The sequence below is a fragment of the Triticum aestivum genome, chromosome 3B (assembly GCF_018294505.1).
Source record: "Triticum aestivum cultivar Chinese Spring chromosome 3B, IWGSC CS RefSeq v2.1, whole genome shotgun sequence".
Taxonomy (NCBI): domain Eukaryota; kingdom Viridiplantae; phylum Streptophyta; class Magnoliopsida; order Poales; family Poaceae; genus Triticum; species Triticum aestivum.
Genome location: NC_057801.1, coordinates 579,941,559 through 579,958,686, shown reverse-complemented (window position 1 = coordinate 579,958,686; position 17,128 = coordinate 579,941,559). Strand labels below are relative to the sequence as shown.

The 17,128-nt window shown below is 48.3% G+C and overlaps 2 protein-coding genes and 1 pseudogene across 2 annotated transcripts; 1 reads left to right on the top strand and 2 right to left on the bottom strand.

Moving 5' to 3' along the window:
- Nucleotides 1–1,530: 1,530 nt before the first annotated feature.
- Nucleotides 1,531–4,960, top strand: LOC123071040 (disease resistance protein RPS2-like). The gene has a single exon (XM_044494501.1). The coding sequence runs from the start codon at nucleotides 1,951–1,953 to the stop codon at nucleotides 4,675–4,677; it is 2,727 nt and encodes a 908-aa protein (XP_044350436.1). The 5' UTR covers nucleotides 1,531–1,950; the 3' UTR covers nucleotides 4,678–4,960.
- Nucleotides 4,961–8,735: 3,775 nt separating this feature from the next.
- On the bottom strand, nucleotides 8,736–12,013 carry LOC123071039 (pectinesterase-like; annotated as a pseudogene).
- Nucleotides 12,014–14,847: 2,834 nt separating this feature from the next.
- On the bottom strand, nucleotides 14,848–15,799 carry LOC123065786 (nuclear transport factor 2B). The gene is made up of 2 exons (XM_044489002.1): nucleotides 15,336–15,799; nucleotides 14,848–15,251 (listed from the first exon to the last, which is right to left on the bottom strand). The coding sequence occupies exons 1-2, from the start codon at nucleotides 15,681–15,683 to the stop codon at nucleotides 15,177–15,179; spliced, it is 423 nt and encodes a 140-aa protein (XP_044344937.1). The 5' UTR covers nucleotides 15,684–15,799; the 3' UTR covers nucleotides 14,848–15,176.
- Nucleotides 15,800–17,128: the final 1,329 nt, after the last annotated feature.

Genomic DNA, 17,128 nt, shown 5'->3' with positions numbered 1-17,128 from the left:
CTGATTCCAAGTTTTTTGCCCCAGAAGCCAGAGATCTCTGACTAAAGAGGGATAACTAAAGCCAGCTTGCTGTGGAATGAGATGATCATGGATAGAATCCCAATGAGCACAGCAAGGCATGCTCCAAATTGAAATGCTACCTCGAGTTAATTGATAGAAAGAATGAGCCTTAAGATTGGGTAACATTTTCAAAATAGAAGCCCAAAAAGCAGATTTAGGAGGAGTTGCAGTAGCTTTCCAAATAGAAGTATCATGAAAATACTTAGACTTAGGGCCTGTTCTGAACTCCTCCAACTCTCAACTCCACAAACTTCTCGTTTGAAGTTGACCCGAACGCTTTAGCTTCTAGAAGTTAAATTCCCGAAGCTGAGATGGGCCGGTAGTGCAAATTTGCGAAGCAAAGGAAACCCAGCTCCACGTTTTGAAGAATCTGGAGTTCCCCCTTATTTACAAACAGATTGCCACCGCTAAGGAAAACGATTCGCTCGGTCGAACAGAAACGCACGAATCGCTCGGTCATATCTCCCCTGCCCCTCGCGTTCTCCCTCTGGAAACCCTCAGCGCCGTCGTCCCGCCGCCACGCCCGTCCCCCTCGGTTCCTCACCGATTCCCGTCCTCACAGCCACGAGTACCGCCGTCAGCGAGGAACGGCGCCATGGGGGAAGGAGGAGCTCACCCCCACACCATTGATGCCAGCAAGGAGCAGCGCCGGTGGGGGAAGGAGGAGCTCAGCGAGGAGCAGCGCTGGTGAGCAAGGAGGAGCATCCCGACAACCAAGCCCGTCGCCCAAAGCGCAATGTGAGTTCCTCTGTCTTCTTTCCTATGGTGTACTGTACGTACTGTTAATGTGAGTGCAAAAAGATTCAGATATGTGCAGCTTCAAAGTTCAGATATTACATGAGGCGGCATTGTTGCTGTTATTACCAACCATTCACCCCAGGAAACCAGGCCCAACTCATTTCTTTCTTTTTTTTGGCCTGTGTGCACTTGAGCCCAAAATGGGCTTCTTCCAGCCGGCCCAAGGTGGCAAGAACCTGGGCTTCACCTCCCCAGCTGGGCTGCCAGCTCACTCAGGCGCTCGGAGAAGCTAGCGAGGCTCCAGAACGGTTTGGTGCACTCTACGTGAAGTGAGAAGTCAGGTTAGAAGCTGGATACGAGAAGTTTTGGAGAAGCTAGCGAGTCTCCGAACAGACCCTTAAGCACAAGATACAAGTGAGAAGAATGGAGCTTTGGCTAACCTCCACACAGCAGCCAGAAGAAGGCTCTCATTAATGGCCACGAAAACCCAGTGTGCTACCGCTTCGAGACACCTTCCGTTCCCTTGCAGACAGACAGCTGTCATTGACTGGCTCGAAGACATCGGAGATCAACGTTGAAAAGTCTGCACTGTCACTATGCACGCATATTTGTCTTGTTTGGACATTCAACCGTACGGACGTGCTCGACCGCGGTCACGTTTCTCCGTGGAACAAACAGCCCGCCTGACGAAAGAAAAGAAAAAAAAACGCCCGACGCCATGGCGCAGTCAAGTCACCACCACCACCACACTCGCCACGCCCGTCGCCACCTTCCTCGCGGTCGCAGTGAGCCGGTGATGGACTCCAACTGTGCGCAGTCCAAGTCTTCGCGCGCCCCCGTCCATCTTCCTCCGCATCGCGAGTGTGTTCCTTCTTGGCTAAGGATACTCCTACTCTGAGCTCCAACCCCCAGCTACCAATTTGTCCATTTCCCATGGCCTCACCCACAAGCTCCAACTGATTTCCCCCAGCACCAATTGCAGCTTGTCGGGTTCCTCCCTTCCGCGCCGCGCGTCCCTTCAGTAATTAGCCCCCCATTCGGCTCCGTCGCCGCACAGATCCTCCAATTCGTGCCCAAATCAGGTTTCTTTGGCAGACCGAATCCAGGCCTCGCTCGGTGAAGCCTGAGGCATTCGGCTCGCGGCGGGCGGCGATGGAGTTCGTGGCGTCCATCGTGGACACGGCGTTCCGGCCGCTCAAGGACTACTTCGCGCGGACGTTCGGGTACGTCATGTCCTGCGCCGACTACATCGACGCGCTGGGCCACGAGGTGGACGAGCTCAAGAGCAAGCGCGACGACGTCAAGCGCATGGTGGAAGCCGCCGAGCGCCAGGGGATGGAGGCCACCAGCCAGGTCAAGTGGTGGCTCGAGTGCGTCGCCAGGCTCGAGGACGCCGCCGCCCGGATCCACGCCGACTACCAGGCGCGCCTGCAGCTCCCGCCCGACCAGGCGCCCGGCCTCAGGGCCACCTACCGCCTCAGCCAGAGGGCCGACGAGACGCTCGCCGAGGCCGCCGGCCTCAAGGACAAGGGCGACTTCCACAAGGTCGCCGACGAGCTCGTGCAGGTCCGCTTCGAGGAGATGCCCAGCGCGCCCGTCGTCGGCATGGACGAGATGCTCCAGGAGCTCAACGCCTGCGTCCGGGGCGGCGACGTCGGCGTCGTCGGCGTCTACGGCATGGGCGGGATCGGCAAGACCGCGCTGCTCCACAAGTTCAACAACGACTTCCTCATCGGCTCGCAGGACATCAATGTCGTCATCTACATCGAAGTTGGCAGGGAGTTCAGCCTCGACGACATCCAGAAGGTCATCGGCGACCGGCTCGGGTTGAGCTGGGAGAACAGGACGCCCAAGGAGCGCGCTGGGGTGCTCTACAGGGTGCTCACCAAGATGAACTTTGTGTTGCTGCTGGACGACCTCTGGGAGCCACTCAACTTCCGGATGCTCGGCATTCCGGTTCCCAAGCACAACTCCAAGAGCAAGATCATCGTGGCGACGAGGATGGAGGACGTGTGCAACCGAATGGATGTCCGTCGCAAGCTCAAGATGGAGCGCCTGCCACCGATGGCCGCCTGGGAGCTCTTCTGTGACAAGGTCGGCGAGCACCTCGTGCGTGCCGCCCCAGAGATCTGGCGCCCGGCAAGGGGAGTGGCCATGAAATGTGGTGGGCTGCCCCTCGCGCTCATCACCGTCGGCCGGGCCATGGCAAGCAAGCACACTGCAAAAGAATGGAAGCACGCCATCACTGTTCTAAATATTGCCCCATGGCAGCTTCTTGGCATGGAGATGGACCTTCTTATGCCTCTCAAGAGCAGCTATGACAACTTGCCCAGTGACAAGCTAAGGCTCTGCCTGCTGTATTGCTCGCTGTTTCCAGAGGACTTCATCATTTCCAAGGATTGGGTCATAGGCTACTGCATCGGTGAAGGTTTCATAGATGATCTATACACTGAGATGGATGAGATATACAACAAAGGGCATGACCTTCTGGGTGATCTCGAGATTGCATCTTTGCTGGAAAAAGGTAAAGACGACGAACACATCAGTATGCATCCCATGGTCCGCGCGATGGCTCTCTGGATAGCATCAGAATTCGGCACAAAAGAGACCAAATGGCTTGTCCGTGCCTGGGTTGGGCTCAAGGAAGCACCAGGTGCAGAGAAATGGAGCGAGGCCGAGCGGATTTGTTTCATGCGGAATAACATCGTGGAGCTGTATGAGGCGCCTAATTGCCCTCTGTTGAAGACCTTGATGCTACAAAACAATGCTGGGTTGAAAAAGATATGCGACGGCTTCTTCCAGTTCATGCCATCTCTCAGGGTATTAGATCTCTCGCACACCTCTATCACTGAATTACCCTCAGGGATCAGTGCATTGGTTCAGTTGCAGTACCTTGATTTGTATCACACAGACATCAAATCACTGCCAAGGGAGCTAGGATCACTGGTCACTCTGCGGTTCCTGCTCCTCTCACATATGCCGCTTGTAATGATCCCAGGTGGTGTCATAGATAGCCTCAAAATGCTGCAAGTTCTGTACATGGACTTCAGTTACGGAGACTGGAAAGTCGGTGAGAGTGGAAATGGTGTTGATTTTCAGGAGCTTGAGAGCCTACGCAGGCTCAAGGCAATCGACATCACAGTACAGTCGGTCGAGGCCCTAGAGAGACTGGCGCGGTCATATCGCCTCGCCGGTACAACAAGAAATCTGATGATAAAAGCATGCGGTAGCCTGACAAAGATAGAGCTCCCTTCAAGCCACCTCTGGAAGACCATGACAAACCTGAAGAGAGTGTGGATCGCAAACTGCAGCAATCTAGCGGAGGTGATCATTGACGGCAGCGAAGAAACTGATTGCCCCATTTTACATCCCATTGATTTTATGAGGATGGGTGAAGTTATTGAGTGTGAACAGCCCGCCCTTGATAACCTGCAGGGTATCATCCTGCAGAGCCTTATGAAGGTAAAGATCATCTACAGGGGTGGGTGCGTCGAGAATCTGTCGTCATTGTTCATCTGGTACTGCCAAGGACTGGAGGAGCTGATCACACTCAGTGATGGAGATCAAGAAGCAGCGGAGAACGAAGACGAACAAGCTGCAGGGACTTGCAAAGTGATCACGCCCTTCCCTAAACTTAAGGAACTGTATCTCCAAGGCCTACCAAAGTTAAGGGCGCTGAGCAGTAGCGCATGCATGCTGCGATTCCCATCACTGAAGAGACTCAAGATCGTCGATTGTCTAAGCCTCAAGAGGCTTAAACTCGTTGCCGCGGAACTAAAGGTGATACAATGCGCGAGGGACTGGTTCGATGGGTTGGAGTGGGATGATGATGAGGTGAAAGCATCTTACGAGCCACTGTTGGATGAAAGATATGATTGAATTCAGTTTTTGTGCATTATGTTGGCCCAAAATTTCAGAGATACATTTTCCATCGCTTATGCCGGGCTTTGCGTCTGGCATTCGACGGGCCTATCTCTGCGTTTCAAAGAAAATAAAAACAGTGTTTACTCCACCCCTTTTTAAATTTTTCAAAAAAGATGCTTGGTGTTGATCAGTCACTGAATTCAGGGATTGATATGCCCTTCAGATGTGTCATCGTTCTTCTGAGAGATTATGCTTTTGTTTTTGTGTGGACTGGACAATGCACATTTGATGAATGGACCGTATGAATGTCTGCCGGTACCAACCGAGTGTTGATCCAAATCTGAAATCTGTATGCAGCACGGCTGATGGCTGATGCAGCTAATCCATTCCTTCTTTCCCTGCGTGCTCTGCCTGTCTGCTGCAAATTGCAATCGGCAATCCCTAAAAAACTAACGGTGATAGATGTATCCTCATCACAGATTTTAGACTTGGCTAAAGATGAAAGGAAAACCTAGTTGCAAGCTGTGATAACAGGCGCCGATGTACGTACCTCGAGTTGCTGGGATCTAGAGTTCCTGATCCCAGCGTTGCTGCCAACAGCGAATCTGTAGGACTTCACGCTTTGGGACTAGGGATTTGGCCATCTGGGAGGTGGCGACCGGGGCGACCCTGCGAGTCGGCGGCGTTCAGGAACGGGGAGGACTGAGGGTAGCGCCTACCGCCAACTGGACGCACTTCCTCTGGGCCCACACGTCAGTGACCAAAGTCAGGTCTGACGCGGGGATCCAACTGGGCACTGGGCCGGTCCAAGGTTGTGCGCATAGTTAAAAAAAAAAAGAGGGAGTAAAAATTATACTATGGGCTTTTGAAATACTAAACCATGTCTCAGATCTAATTGATCGAATTGATGTAAATTAACCAAACCATAACCACATGGTGTATGTGGTAAACAATCTCAAAACAAACAATGTCAAGAAAAAAAATAGCAATGAAGATGTTTTCTTCGCCGGTATGCTTTTTTACATGATGTCTTGGGATCTCAACCACCTCACCAAAACCTCTCTTTCGATGCAATGAGTAAGTAAAAATAAAATGGGAATCCTTAACGGAATGGTTTCAATGCAGATGAAGTTATTAACAAGGAAGGAAGGGGGAGCAGCGGTGAACTGATTGTCCAATTGGCTGAAAATGGTAGTAATGATAATTTGATAATGAGCATCAGAAGCTAGTGCCACCAAAGGCACTAGAATAGTGTGTGTACGACCTTGTGTGTCTCAAAGTCGATGACATCACACCGCAACTCTGGGCTCATCATGTCCCCTTTGACCTCACATATGTTGTGCAACACACAACATGCACCGACACTGGCGGAGCTACTTGTATTGCTGCAGGGGCCATGGCCTCCCCAGCCTATGGATTTTTTGTGAAGAAACTCATTTTTGGGTGCTACAAATTGAGAGAAATACAGTTTTTGGCCCCTCCTGAAAATTATATTTCACCATTTGCCCCCTCAACCATTCCTCGCTAGCTCCGCCACTGTGCACCGATCACGATAGAGACGTGTGATATAGCACCGATCACGATAGAGACGTGTGATATATTCACATCTATGCGCTTTTGCAAAATGCCCATCGCCCCCTGAGCCTTGCGAAGGCATCCACGGCCACACGATGAACCTTCATGACCTTCTTGCTGAAAGAATGTTGTTCCCTTGTTAAGTTTGGTGTGGGTATGGGACGAGAAGCCCCTCCATTAGTGGGTAGCTAGAGCCACCGACCATCCAGGAACTAGGCATCACCTGAGGTCTTCCACACTGTTGTAGACCCGAAATATAGAGGATCTCATCGTCACGCAGGGCCCCAGGGCAACCAATGCATACATCGGTGAAAGTGCCGAATGGGTTGACAACTCCTTGGATGGTGGTTGAGAGGTAGGTGATATTGTTGTAATTGCAAGGACCCCAACCGAGGTAATCACTGGCCCACAATATCGGTTGGATGATCTGGACATGGGTGGTGTAGATGGCACCAACAATGTGTGGGATACCAGAGATGGCCTTAAAGTTGTCCTCCAAGGTGACGGTTTGGTCAGGCCACTGAATAAAACGGGGCATAATTATGTGCCAGACACTATACTCCTACCTCATGTTCGATCTGAAGGGCTATTTAGTGAGTGCTTGCAGGGGGTGCTACTTGTGGCGTCCTCAATGTATGCTAGCTAGGACTAAAACACATAGAGAATTGTCAAGTGAGTGATGGTATATTATCAAAGAGCGACATGGACATGCTGAATCAACAAACAAGTGTCTAACTAAGGGCTTCTAGGGTCGCACGTAGTCGTTCCCGAGTAGATACCAGAAGGGGAGTTCTTTGCTAATCATACATGGTTAGACCGTAATGTGTCCCCGTAGGTTGGCTACATCGATACAGGCATCATCGACCTATATAAAGGTCTCAATGACTCTCGCCAAAATATCATATTGTATCCCCATAAGTTGGTACATTGATACTGGCATCATCGACCTATATAAAGGTCTCAATGACTCTCGCCAAGAGACCATACATAGCGGGAATCCATACTCCCATAACCTAGTTTTCCATGTCCAATATATTCATTGCAATGTCTTCCACATTCATCAGTATAGATCTACAAGGAGGTAAAACTGAGTAAAACCACCCATTAAGGTAATTCAGCAGATACCATGGTAGTCACACTTAGGTAGTGTGTAATCTCAAGTCATCGGATGAACATGAGATACAAGTTGTACCTATAATTCGGGCCCCCTCGATGGAGGTAATATCAATACTAAAGGATCAAGATGATTGACTAGAGGGTACTGACGGAGGTAATATCAATATTGCTGAATAGAAGACTGGTGGTGCACTAAACAGAAGCGGATCCCCAAGGCAGAAAGGAAAGGCTTGGTCTCCATGGTTACTCTAGTATGTTGGATGTTATGGAACCAATGTAATGGGTTTATTTTTTGGTAAAGCTATAATTCGGACATCGCATGATCTTGCTTCTCACATTTTTATGAACTTCGTATGTGGGTTAGTGTTGGAGCTACAGGAGTCCAGCAATTTTGTGAGTAGTCGCGGCAGGTGTTAGAAGAAGTTGGAGAGCCGTTGCATGCCAATTCATGGCGGTGTAATTTCCGTTTTCGCTTGTCTTGTAAATAATTTCTGCCTTCTACAAAGCTATGTTATGAGATTGCGTACTCTTGAAAAGAAATTTTCAAGGAGGATTCCCCGGAGTGGACACCTCACGACGGCATTGATGAGTCCCTTTTGTGGTGACGTCCTTTTCCTTGTGGGTGGGCCTTGTGGCCGGCTACTATCGAGTGTGAGGAGGTTAATTTCCTGCAAAAAAAAATGTTCTACTGTGTTCTAAGGGTCTTCACCTGTAAAATTGTTGTTGTTGTCGGAAATCCAATTTGGTTCCCGAGAGCACGTGCTCCTGGGTGCGGGAAATAATTTTTGAAATGTCAAAAAAATTTCCAACAATTTCTTTTTATGTATTTATAGTCACATCCAAATGCTACCTGCGAAGTTTTAGGTAAAAAGGTTAAACATTTTAGCATGTGCAAAATTAACAAATTTGAACACCAAATGTTACCCAAAATGTCACCCCAAATTTGTTTTTTTTTTACCGACGAAACACTACTACTTGGTTTCGCATGAACATTGTCAAGCATGCTTTTTTTAAGTGAAACCGTAGTACAATCGTTCTACGACAAATATATTAATAAAAAGGTACACATACATGCGAAAGAAAGCAAAAAAAGCTAATCTATTTACATGGCAAAAGCCTATCCAATGCCTGCTCTAGGAAATCCCATGATGTTCATGAGGCTTTATAGATGCTGGTCAAACCGGTTACGAAGCTGGTCTTGAAACTTGCTGTTGATTCTGTGCTGGAGCAATATCAGATCAGCCTTGAGTAGACATCTCCAAGAAGCTCAGATGGAGTTTGAGCTCTGAAGATTTTACCATTTCGTTGCATCAATAAGTGCCAGCATCCCATGATGGTTATCTCAAGAGCAATTGGGCCATACATAGTTTGAATTATCAAATTTATCTCATCATGAACTGAAAATCCCTCTATGTTTAGGTCCCAGGATGGAATCCCAGCAATTAAGAGCACAAGGGCAGTCCCAAAACAGGTGAAGGGTCGTTTCTTCGGTGTTGTCTTGGCACAACTCACATTTGAATAATGGTAAATAGGAAGATTTTATGTGCAGAATATTTCTTGTACTGGCTCTGTCATGAAGGAGCCAAAAGAAAATCTTACGACACTAACACGAATATCCACAAAAAAATCAGAATTTTTTTGAAAACATTTTAACATTTTTTTGCGGTATTGTTCATCCAGGAGCAAATGCTGAAAACAACAGCTACAAAATATCAAGCATGAAATGCAACATCCAATCAGATCAACTTAACCACCCGAGGTTTTATGCCTGTGCTACCACAAGATTATAGGTAACACGAGTGACACTGATAAATCATTTTTATTTAGGATGCCGTGGTGATCGAACGGCCAATCGACAGAACTGCCATTAAAGATTTGATGAAGAGTAAACAAACATCAAACGAAGGGCCAGTAACCACGGATCAGAGCCCATCGTCGTACGCCTCACCCGTGCCCTTGAGCCAGTAGCCGCCCTGGATGAACTGCCCCACGGTGAACTGCACGGCCACGCTCTGGTCCGTGATGACGCGGTACCCCGGCCACTTGACGCGCCCGGCCGTGCCGGCCCCGGGCCCCTCGTTCGCGTACTCCCCGTAGAAGAGCCTGTTGAGCGCGAAGTCCCCGTTCCAATCCAGCCACCCCCTCGGGTGGATGTGCGCGCCCAGGTACGACTGCATGTACACCGTGCGCGAGTACACCTTCCACGGCCGGCCGAGGAACGTCGGGAACGCCTCGGCCACGGGCGCCAGGTCGTCCGCCGGCACGACGCGGCACCGATGCAGGGACGTGCCCGTGTTCTGGTTCGGGTCCGTCCTGCCCTGCGCGGTGACCGCGTTCTTCTGGCCGCGCGCGGGCCGGCGCGTGGTGATCACGCAGTTCTGGAGCACGGCCGCCGCGTTGCCGAAGACGAAGTCGACGGTGCCGGAGACGAAGCAGTCGCGGTAGAACTGCCGCAGCTGGTGCGCGTAGAGGGTGTCCTGGTAGCCGTCGACGCGGCAGCGGTTGATGACGGCGCGGTCGGCGCTCACGCGCAGGGCCACCGCCTGGTGCTTCTCGGGCCCCGCCGTGTTATCGATCCTGAGGTCCTGTAGGATGACCCCGTCGGCCGCCACGGCTGCAACATTCCAGTTCGACACACACAACCGTTAATCCTTGACGACTGTCCGCTTAATTCAGGACGCCATTAGCGGCCGTGCATACTGTTGTATAAATGCGAGCCATCCATGGGTTCGACCGTGCAAGGGGATCACATGCTTGCTTTCAACCAAAGAGTGGAGCGTCCGTAACGACCTTTCAGTACGTATACTTGTAGTACATACGTACGTACGTACACGTGCAAAATTAATTGTGCGCCTTATGCCTGCGATGCATCACCGTCGCGCTTAGGAGAGCTGGCTAGGTGGTGGCGGAAATAAAAGCTAGGGCTTTTGATAACTAGTTGTAGAAAATGCTCGATATGTGCTATATTTTCTGTTTCTTCCATCATTGTGTCCGTGATCATTGTCGATTCTTTTCGGGTAATAACCGGTACTAATCGCAACTGTATGGCGCACCTAGCACGTAGCACCGGTAGCTTCATTCTTTATTGTTACTCTATCTCGCAAGAACAGGTACCAAACTTGTCCTACTAAATTTAGGTGACTGGTTTATGGCCATCAATCAGTGCATTCACTGACCACTCTTCACTGACATAAGCGTACGCACACCGCACATCTTGTATGCATGTTCTTCGCCAAACAGATTGGTTTTGTGATGCGAAAGATCGTCTCTATTGCACTAGCTAGAATGTGGCAATGCAAAAGCCGAAAGGCAGCATGGTTTAAGGCTTTGATGCGGTCCTTCATCATGATAGAAAGAAAGAAGAAACTACTAGTAAAGTTTATCGAACATACTAAAGGTGCAATCGCGGTCATAGTCTCATAGATGGGAAATTAGTGCGAATCTCGGAAAGACGCAAAGTTAAGAGAGAACAAGAAAAAGAGAGAAGAAGAAGCATCCTTACCTAGAGTGGCCGAGTTGAAAGTGGTGGCGCCGTCGACCACGTTGCGGCTGCCGGTGATCACCGTCGCGTCCATGCCGTCCCCGACGATCATCAGCTCGCGCTTCTTCTTCCACACCGCCAGGTTCTCCTTGTACACCCCCTTCTTCACGTAGATGACGTACCGGCGCTTGCCGCGGTCCGGGGCCGCGTCCACCGCCGCCTGCACCGTATTGTACTTGCCACTCCCGTCCTTGGCCACCACCACGTCCGCCTGAACGGCGCCGGATCCTTCTAGGAGCGCACGGTCTGCACTCGGCACCCACGATGGAAGCTCGTCTGCTGCTGCCTCGGCGAGCACGTCCCGAGCGATGTCGTCGGCGGCCGTGCAAGAGCCGACGGCGTTGAGCACGGCGAGCGACGCGCTCGCGAGGGACATGAGTGGCTCCAGCTGCGCCCCCACGGCGTCGCGCGGTGGCCCGTTGTTGAGGCCGTCCAGGCACGTCACGTGGTCGGTGAGCATCGCGCTGAGCCACGTACGCGCGTCCTCGGGCGTCGCCGTGGTGTGGTCCGCCGCGTCGGCGAGACGGTCGCGCGCGCTGCCTCGGGTCGCTGGCGCGCCCGTGCATGCCGGCCACCGCAGCGGCGGCCGCGTCATGCTGGTGGAGGGACCTGGCGAGTATTGCGCGAAGCACTCGCGCCGGCCGGCTCGGGTGAGCGCCCGGAGACGTCAGGACGGCGTCAGCGACGATGGCGTGGCACGAGGCCGGGTCCGGGGAGTTTGTGCAGAGGTGCACCCTGGCAGGATTGAGGAGTAGGAAGGCGGCGAAGCAAAAGCAAAGCAGAGTGGCTAGGAAGGTCGGTGTGCCCAAGCGAACTTTGCTAGGGGAGCAGTTTCTTTGTGACGGAGAAGAGAGAAGGGGCTCGTTGATCGGATCCATGGCAATTGTTGTGTAACCGATTAGAACTTGGAAATGCACTTGTCGAGTTTGTGTTAGTGGGTTATATAGGCGAGTGCATGATCTGGCCAGCCTAGGAGCTCTACTGCTTTCATGAATTTGCTCTGCGCAAGAGCTGTGGGATGTACTCGGTACAAAACTCGCTTTTCAGCCAGAAGTGTGGTTTAGTTTGTGCGAGGAGCCCTCTACGCTCAGCAGCCTGCAGCGCATGGTTCACTGTGCACTGTTCAATGCCCGGAAAGGGCCAGATTCCAACCATGAATGGCTTATAGAAGCCCATGGGGAAAAGCAAAGTTCATTTTCCCCACAAACATTCACCTGTATGCAGCATAAGAGCCAACGCTCGCAGCAACAGAAAAACACTTGCACTATGAACGATACATTCGCCGTAGGCATCCAATGCCTTTGCAACATATCGTCCATGTGTTTGCATGAAATACCACTTGAGTTCACAACACGTCAGAATAACGTATGCACTTATTTTTTTACAAAATCACAACCACACGCTGTCGTGCTCGCCTCAACATGCCACGATAAATGGAAAAGTGACTTCCTTCCTATTATGCTACTAATATATAATTATTATTTTATAACTAAACAATAATTAAATACAATAAATAATGTGTTTTCAATTTTAGTTCCTATAGTATTAGTGTGAATATTAATGTTTCATACAACCAGATTTTACTGAATTATATTGCAACCAATTCACGTAGAAAAGCGCAAGCTATCATCTAGTATATTACTCCCTCGTTCCAAAATACTTGTCATGGTTCTAGTTCACATTTGAAATAAAATAAACTAAAACCGCGAAGTATTTTGGAACAGAGGGAATACTAAATAGGTGATCCTCAATTTCTCTCAACATGCACCTATCCACAGGAAAAGACCCACCTCAACATGTTAACCGTGAGAAAAAGGGCCCGTCCAACATGCAACAATGCATGTGAATATATTCAACAAATAATTTACAACTATAAACACAATTATATTACATGAGGCACATCCCACTTAGCGTCTGAGTTGTCCATCACGATCCAACGACCTAGGAAGAACATTTTTAGATTTGCACGAAAATTGAGTTTCCATCTGATACATTGCTACTATAGAATACTCATATACAAAAAAAATGTCATATGTATTTTCTGTTTTTTCTTAAAATTATTAATCCAATATTAATGTTCCATACAACAAAATTTTATTGAACTATATTACAACCAATTCTTGTAGCAACGCCAACTGATATATCATTTGGTATGAATTAATTTGTGGTCCACGAGCTAGTTCATGGTGAACTAGTGGGTGATGTGGCACATAATCCATATTGCACTAGGCCAGTTATCCCTACGTCAAAGTGGGGTTTTGCTTGCCGGCTTGCTTCATTGACTTGTTTTATTCCTCTGTCAACTTTGAGATGTTGACACTAGTTGCTTGGACTTTTATTACCTTAGCTTGACCGCATATATAATGACTAGACCTAGATAGGACCGTGGGTAAGATTAGTTTTACTATCTCAGATTCAAATTATTTGAAGTTCTAAGATTGTTAAAGGTAAAACTTCTTTAAATTTGACCAAGTCTATAAAAAAGCCAACATCTACAACACTAATTAGTTCAATAGATTCGCCATTTGATAAAATGTTTTTTTCAGTTTTAAAAAACTAAATTCAAAAATATTTATTAAAAAATGTGATCAGTTTTTGAAGTCGCAAATATTTTACCAATTGGGAAATATTATATTAAATTCGTGATTTTTTAATTCATGAACATTCTATCAAATTCAGGAATTATTATTACATTTTTAAATCCCTAATTGTTTGAGAAAAATAAAAAGTATTTTAATGTAACACTTCAAAATAAAAAAACATGTGAAAAAATCATTCAAAAATCCCATCATCGCACTATGGGCCGACCCTTTTCGCATTCACGCAGGGAGGGAGCGCGTGATTGCGACTAGAGGTCATAATCACTTAATCAGCACCTTGAACGCTAGTTGGCCAAGCGAGGCTCACACGCAAGCGTAGCAAGCCGCGGCATAACTTGGCGCATCGCTTGGCTTGACACGCTCGCTCTCCTTGCTTATGATCTATCTGCTGATTTTAAGAAAAAAGCGGACACTCCGGATTTTTCTATACTAAATAAATTCGTCAATTCTTTTTTTTTTTGCAGATTTAAAGAAAGCTAAATAATTATTCATAAATTTGTTTTTTTTTGGAAATTGGAATTTTTTTCAATATTTTGGATTTTTTTGTGGATTGGTAAAAGTTCACGGGTTCAAAAAATGTTCACACATTTGAAAAAGTTCATGGATTAGAAAAACATTCATGAATTTGAAATAAGTTCATGTATTTTTAAAAAGTTCATCAATTTGAAGGAAGCTCACAAAATTTGAAATAATTTCATAAATTTCTAAAAAAATGTCGATTTTTAAAAAAGTTCAGGAAATTAAAGAAAACACTCATTTGAAAAAGTTCAGAAATTTGAATGAAAAACGTTTCTCATTTGAAAAAGTACAAGAATTTAAGAGAACAAAAATGAAAAAAAGGGGAAAAGAAGTAACTAAAAAGTAAAAAATAAAAACTGGAAAGAAAACCGAAAGAAAAAACAGTTAAAGGGAAGAAAACTACACTGGGAAGGAGCTTCCAAAATTGTAATGCACCAGCGCTCTCGAAACATGCAGGGGTGCTACATACAGCTGATGCGGAATATTGACTGGTGCTTAATGTGTTAAATATGAAATGGTGATTGTTCCTTACCTAGCGCACTATGCGTGTTATAGGACCTCTTGCCTAACTCACTCTCTTCATGCATGAATAAGCCAAGTGGGTCTTTGATGTCAAAACAAAAGAAGCCAGGTGGGTCTTTTAGATTTATTCTACAAATTATCAGAATATTTATTGGGCTTGATTCATATAAATGAAACACAATGGACTCAATTTCTTTTTATACCTCTTCTGGCCTCTGGATCCATGTGTAGTGCCATTTTCTGCGAGGTGCCCTGTATTGGCATAACCACAAGCACACTCTACACAACAGAGAATCTAGAATACAACCTCTGTAACTACTAAAACATCTTACATTAAGTTAGATAGGGAGTACAAACATTATTTTCATAAAAAAATGCAGGGGCAGTAATCTGATTGCACATGAAAATTTGCCCAAGTTTAGCGCAGTCATTTTCTTCTGACAAGGGAGTGGAAAGTTGCAAAATTCAGTTCCACGTACACCACGGCCACCACCAACTTTATTATTCAGGATGCTGCTACATGAACGTAATGTAAAGAAAAGAATGAGAGCGAAAAAGCGAGGGCGTCCATCCACGGGGCCAAAGCATCCGAGCATCCACATCCTTTCGGCAACCCCACGCGACCCTGCTCTGCTAGTCTGCTATCCGTAGTTGAGCCGGAATATGTCATTCTGCACGAAGAAGCTTCCCTGCTCGTTGGGGACCAGCTGAAACATCTGCGAAAACACAGACCAGATCATCATCAAACCCCCATTTCAGAACGCAAAAGGACGTGTGAGTGAGATGGGTTTCTTAATTACCTGGCTGAACCTGAGCTGGTGCTCCTCGCCGGCGAGCTGGAGGTTGCCACTGACGAACACGAGGATGCCGCCGGGGAAGGAGGGCGTGGGCTGGCAGTCGATGGTGCAGATGGAGTGCCGGCATTGCTCGAAGGGCAGCTGCGCCAGCTTCAGGCCGATCTCCGCGGCGCCGGCGACGCGGTGGCCCTCGAAGGAGAGGACGGAGGTGCCGCCGTAGAGCGTGGCTAGCGCGCCGCGGTTGGCGTCGAACGTCTGGTAGTAGTACTCCACGAAGGCCCTGCCCACCACGTCGCACTCGCTCCCCGCTCCCCCGCCGCCGCTGCCGCCCTCCTTCCCCTGCCCGTCCATGCGCTCCGCGTAGCTACTCGCTGGCGTGGCTCGGCCTCTCGTGCTCTGGACTGCCGCAGCTGCAATGGGGCACGAGCACTCCGTGCCGCTATTTGTAGGCGCGGCGCCGTATGGGGTGAACCATTTTGTGCAGTCGGAATGAAAACTCCTGCTTAGCTTTGCCTTTATCCGGATCGCGTAGATCGCACGCCCACTCCCAGTGCGTGGAGGCCATGTCGTTAACTCAATGTCGCACGCCCACTCACACAAGGAATCAGCTTTGTGTGTTAACTGTTTTCCCCTTTCTCTAGACTAGATAGCTTAACCTTTTTTTCAGTCGAGTCTATGCCATGGTTGCAAGAAAAGTACCGATTCCCAATAGTCCATGAATTTTCCCAGTCACTCGGTCAGGTTGAGCTCGAGAAGACATATGGTTATGGTATATAAACCTCAACCGCTAGCTGGATTTACCCGGCCGGTGCTTGCTTTCGGTGAGTGAAATGTGACCTTATGTCATCCTTGCGTGGCCGCAGACACTTTCGGCGACCGAACCAAGTGGGATAGCACATGTGAGTTTTTTTTTGTAGGGAATGCACATGTGCACCTAAAGTTGTGTTCATAGTAACTGAAAACTGGGTCGGATTCCTTTCGGTCAAAACGAACTTACCTTTCTATGGGCATGCCAAGCGCGAGCAGCCCAAATCCCCGTCAATGCGTGAGTGTAAAAAATGTTTCGCGAATATCATAAATTGTTCACGAATTCAAACACAGGGATCGAAAAATAAATCAGTTATCCCGCGCAAATAATAGGGAGCTCCTCGATAGTTACTACAAGTCCGTTAAGCTTGCTGGACGTTTTAGCATGGAGGGGATAATCAAAGGCAAGATGAATGTTTCAGACCTCTCAGGCCAGGGTCAGCAGCAAAAAGCAAATACTCCGTTGCTCAATGGCCGGCACCACTACGGGGTACCGTCGCCTTGTCCGTCGATGGGTCCTTTGGGGAGTCGGATGGCACCGCGGCAGCATGTATGGTTCTCCGAGATGAAACAGGTGCAATTTTGTTTGCAGCCTACCATTACATATTCAACTGTAATGATGCATTGGAAGCAGAGATTCATGTCCTCATGCAAGGTATGGCTTTGGCTATACAACACACATCGCTTCCGGTGGTAGTTCAGTCAGACTCGGCTGAAGCTCTGTCTTCATTATCAAGTAATAGCCTCATTAGATCAGTGTATAGTCAGTTAGTCCTTGAGATTAAGGAGCTTATGAGTGTTAGGGAGTTTTTACCTCAGGCCAATTATAGCCGCTTTGATAGAACCATGCATGTGTGGATAAACTCGGTTCACCTTGTATTGAGGAGTTGTGGCCTCTTAATTGTAACACTGCCACAATGCAATAAAAATTTCCTTTACCCCGATTTTTTTTACTATGCATCGCTCCTTGCGAGTGATACGATAGCAAT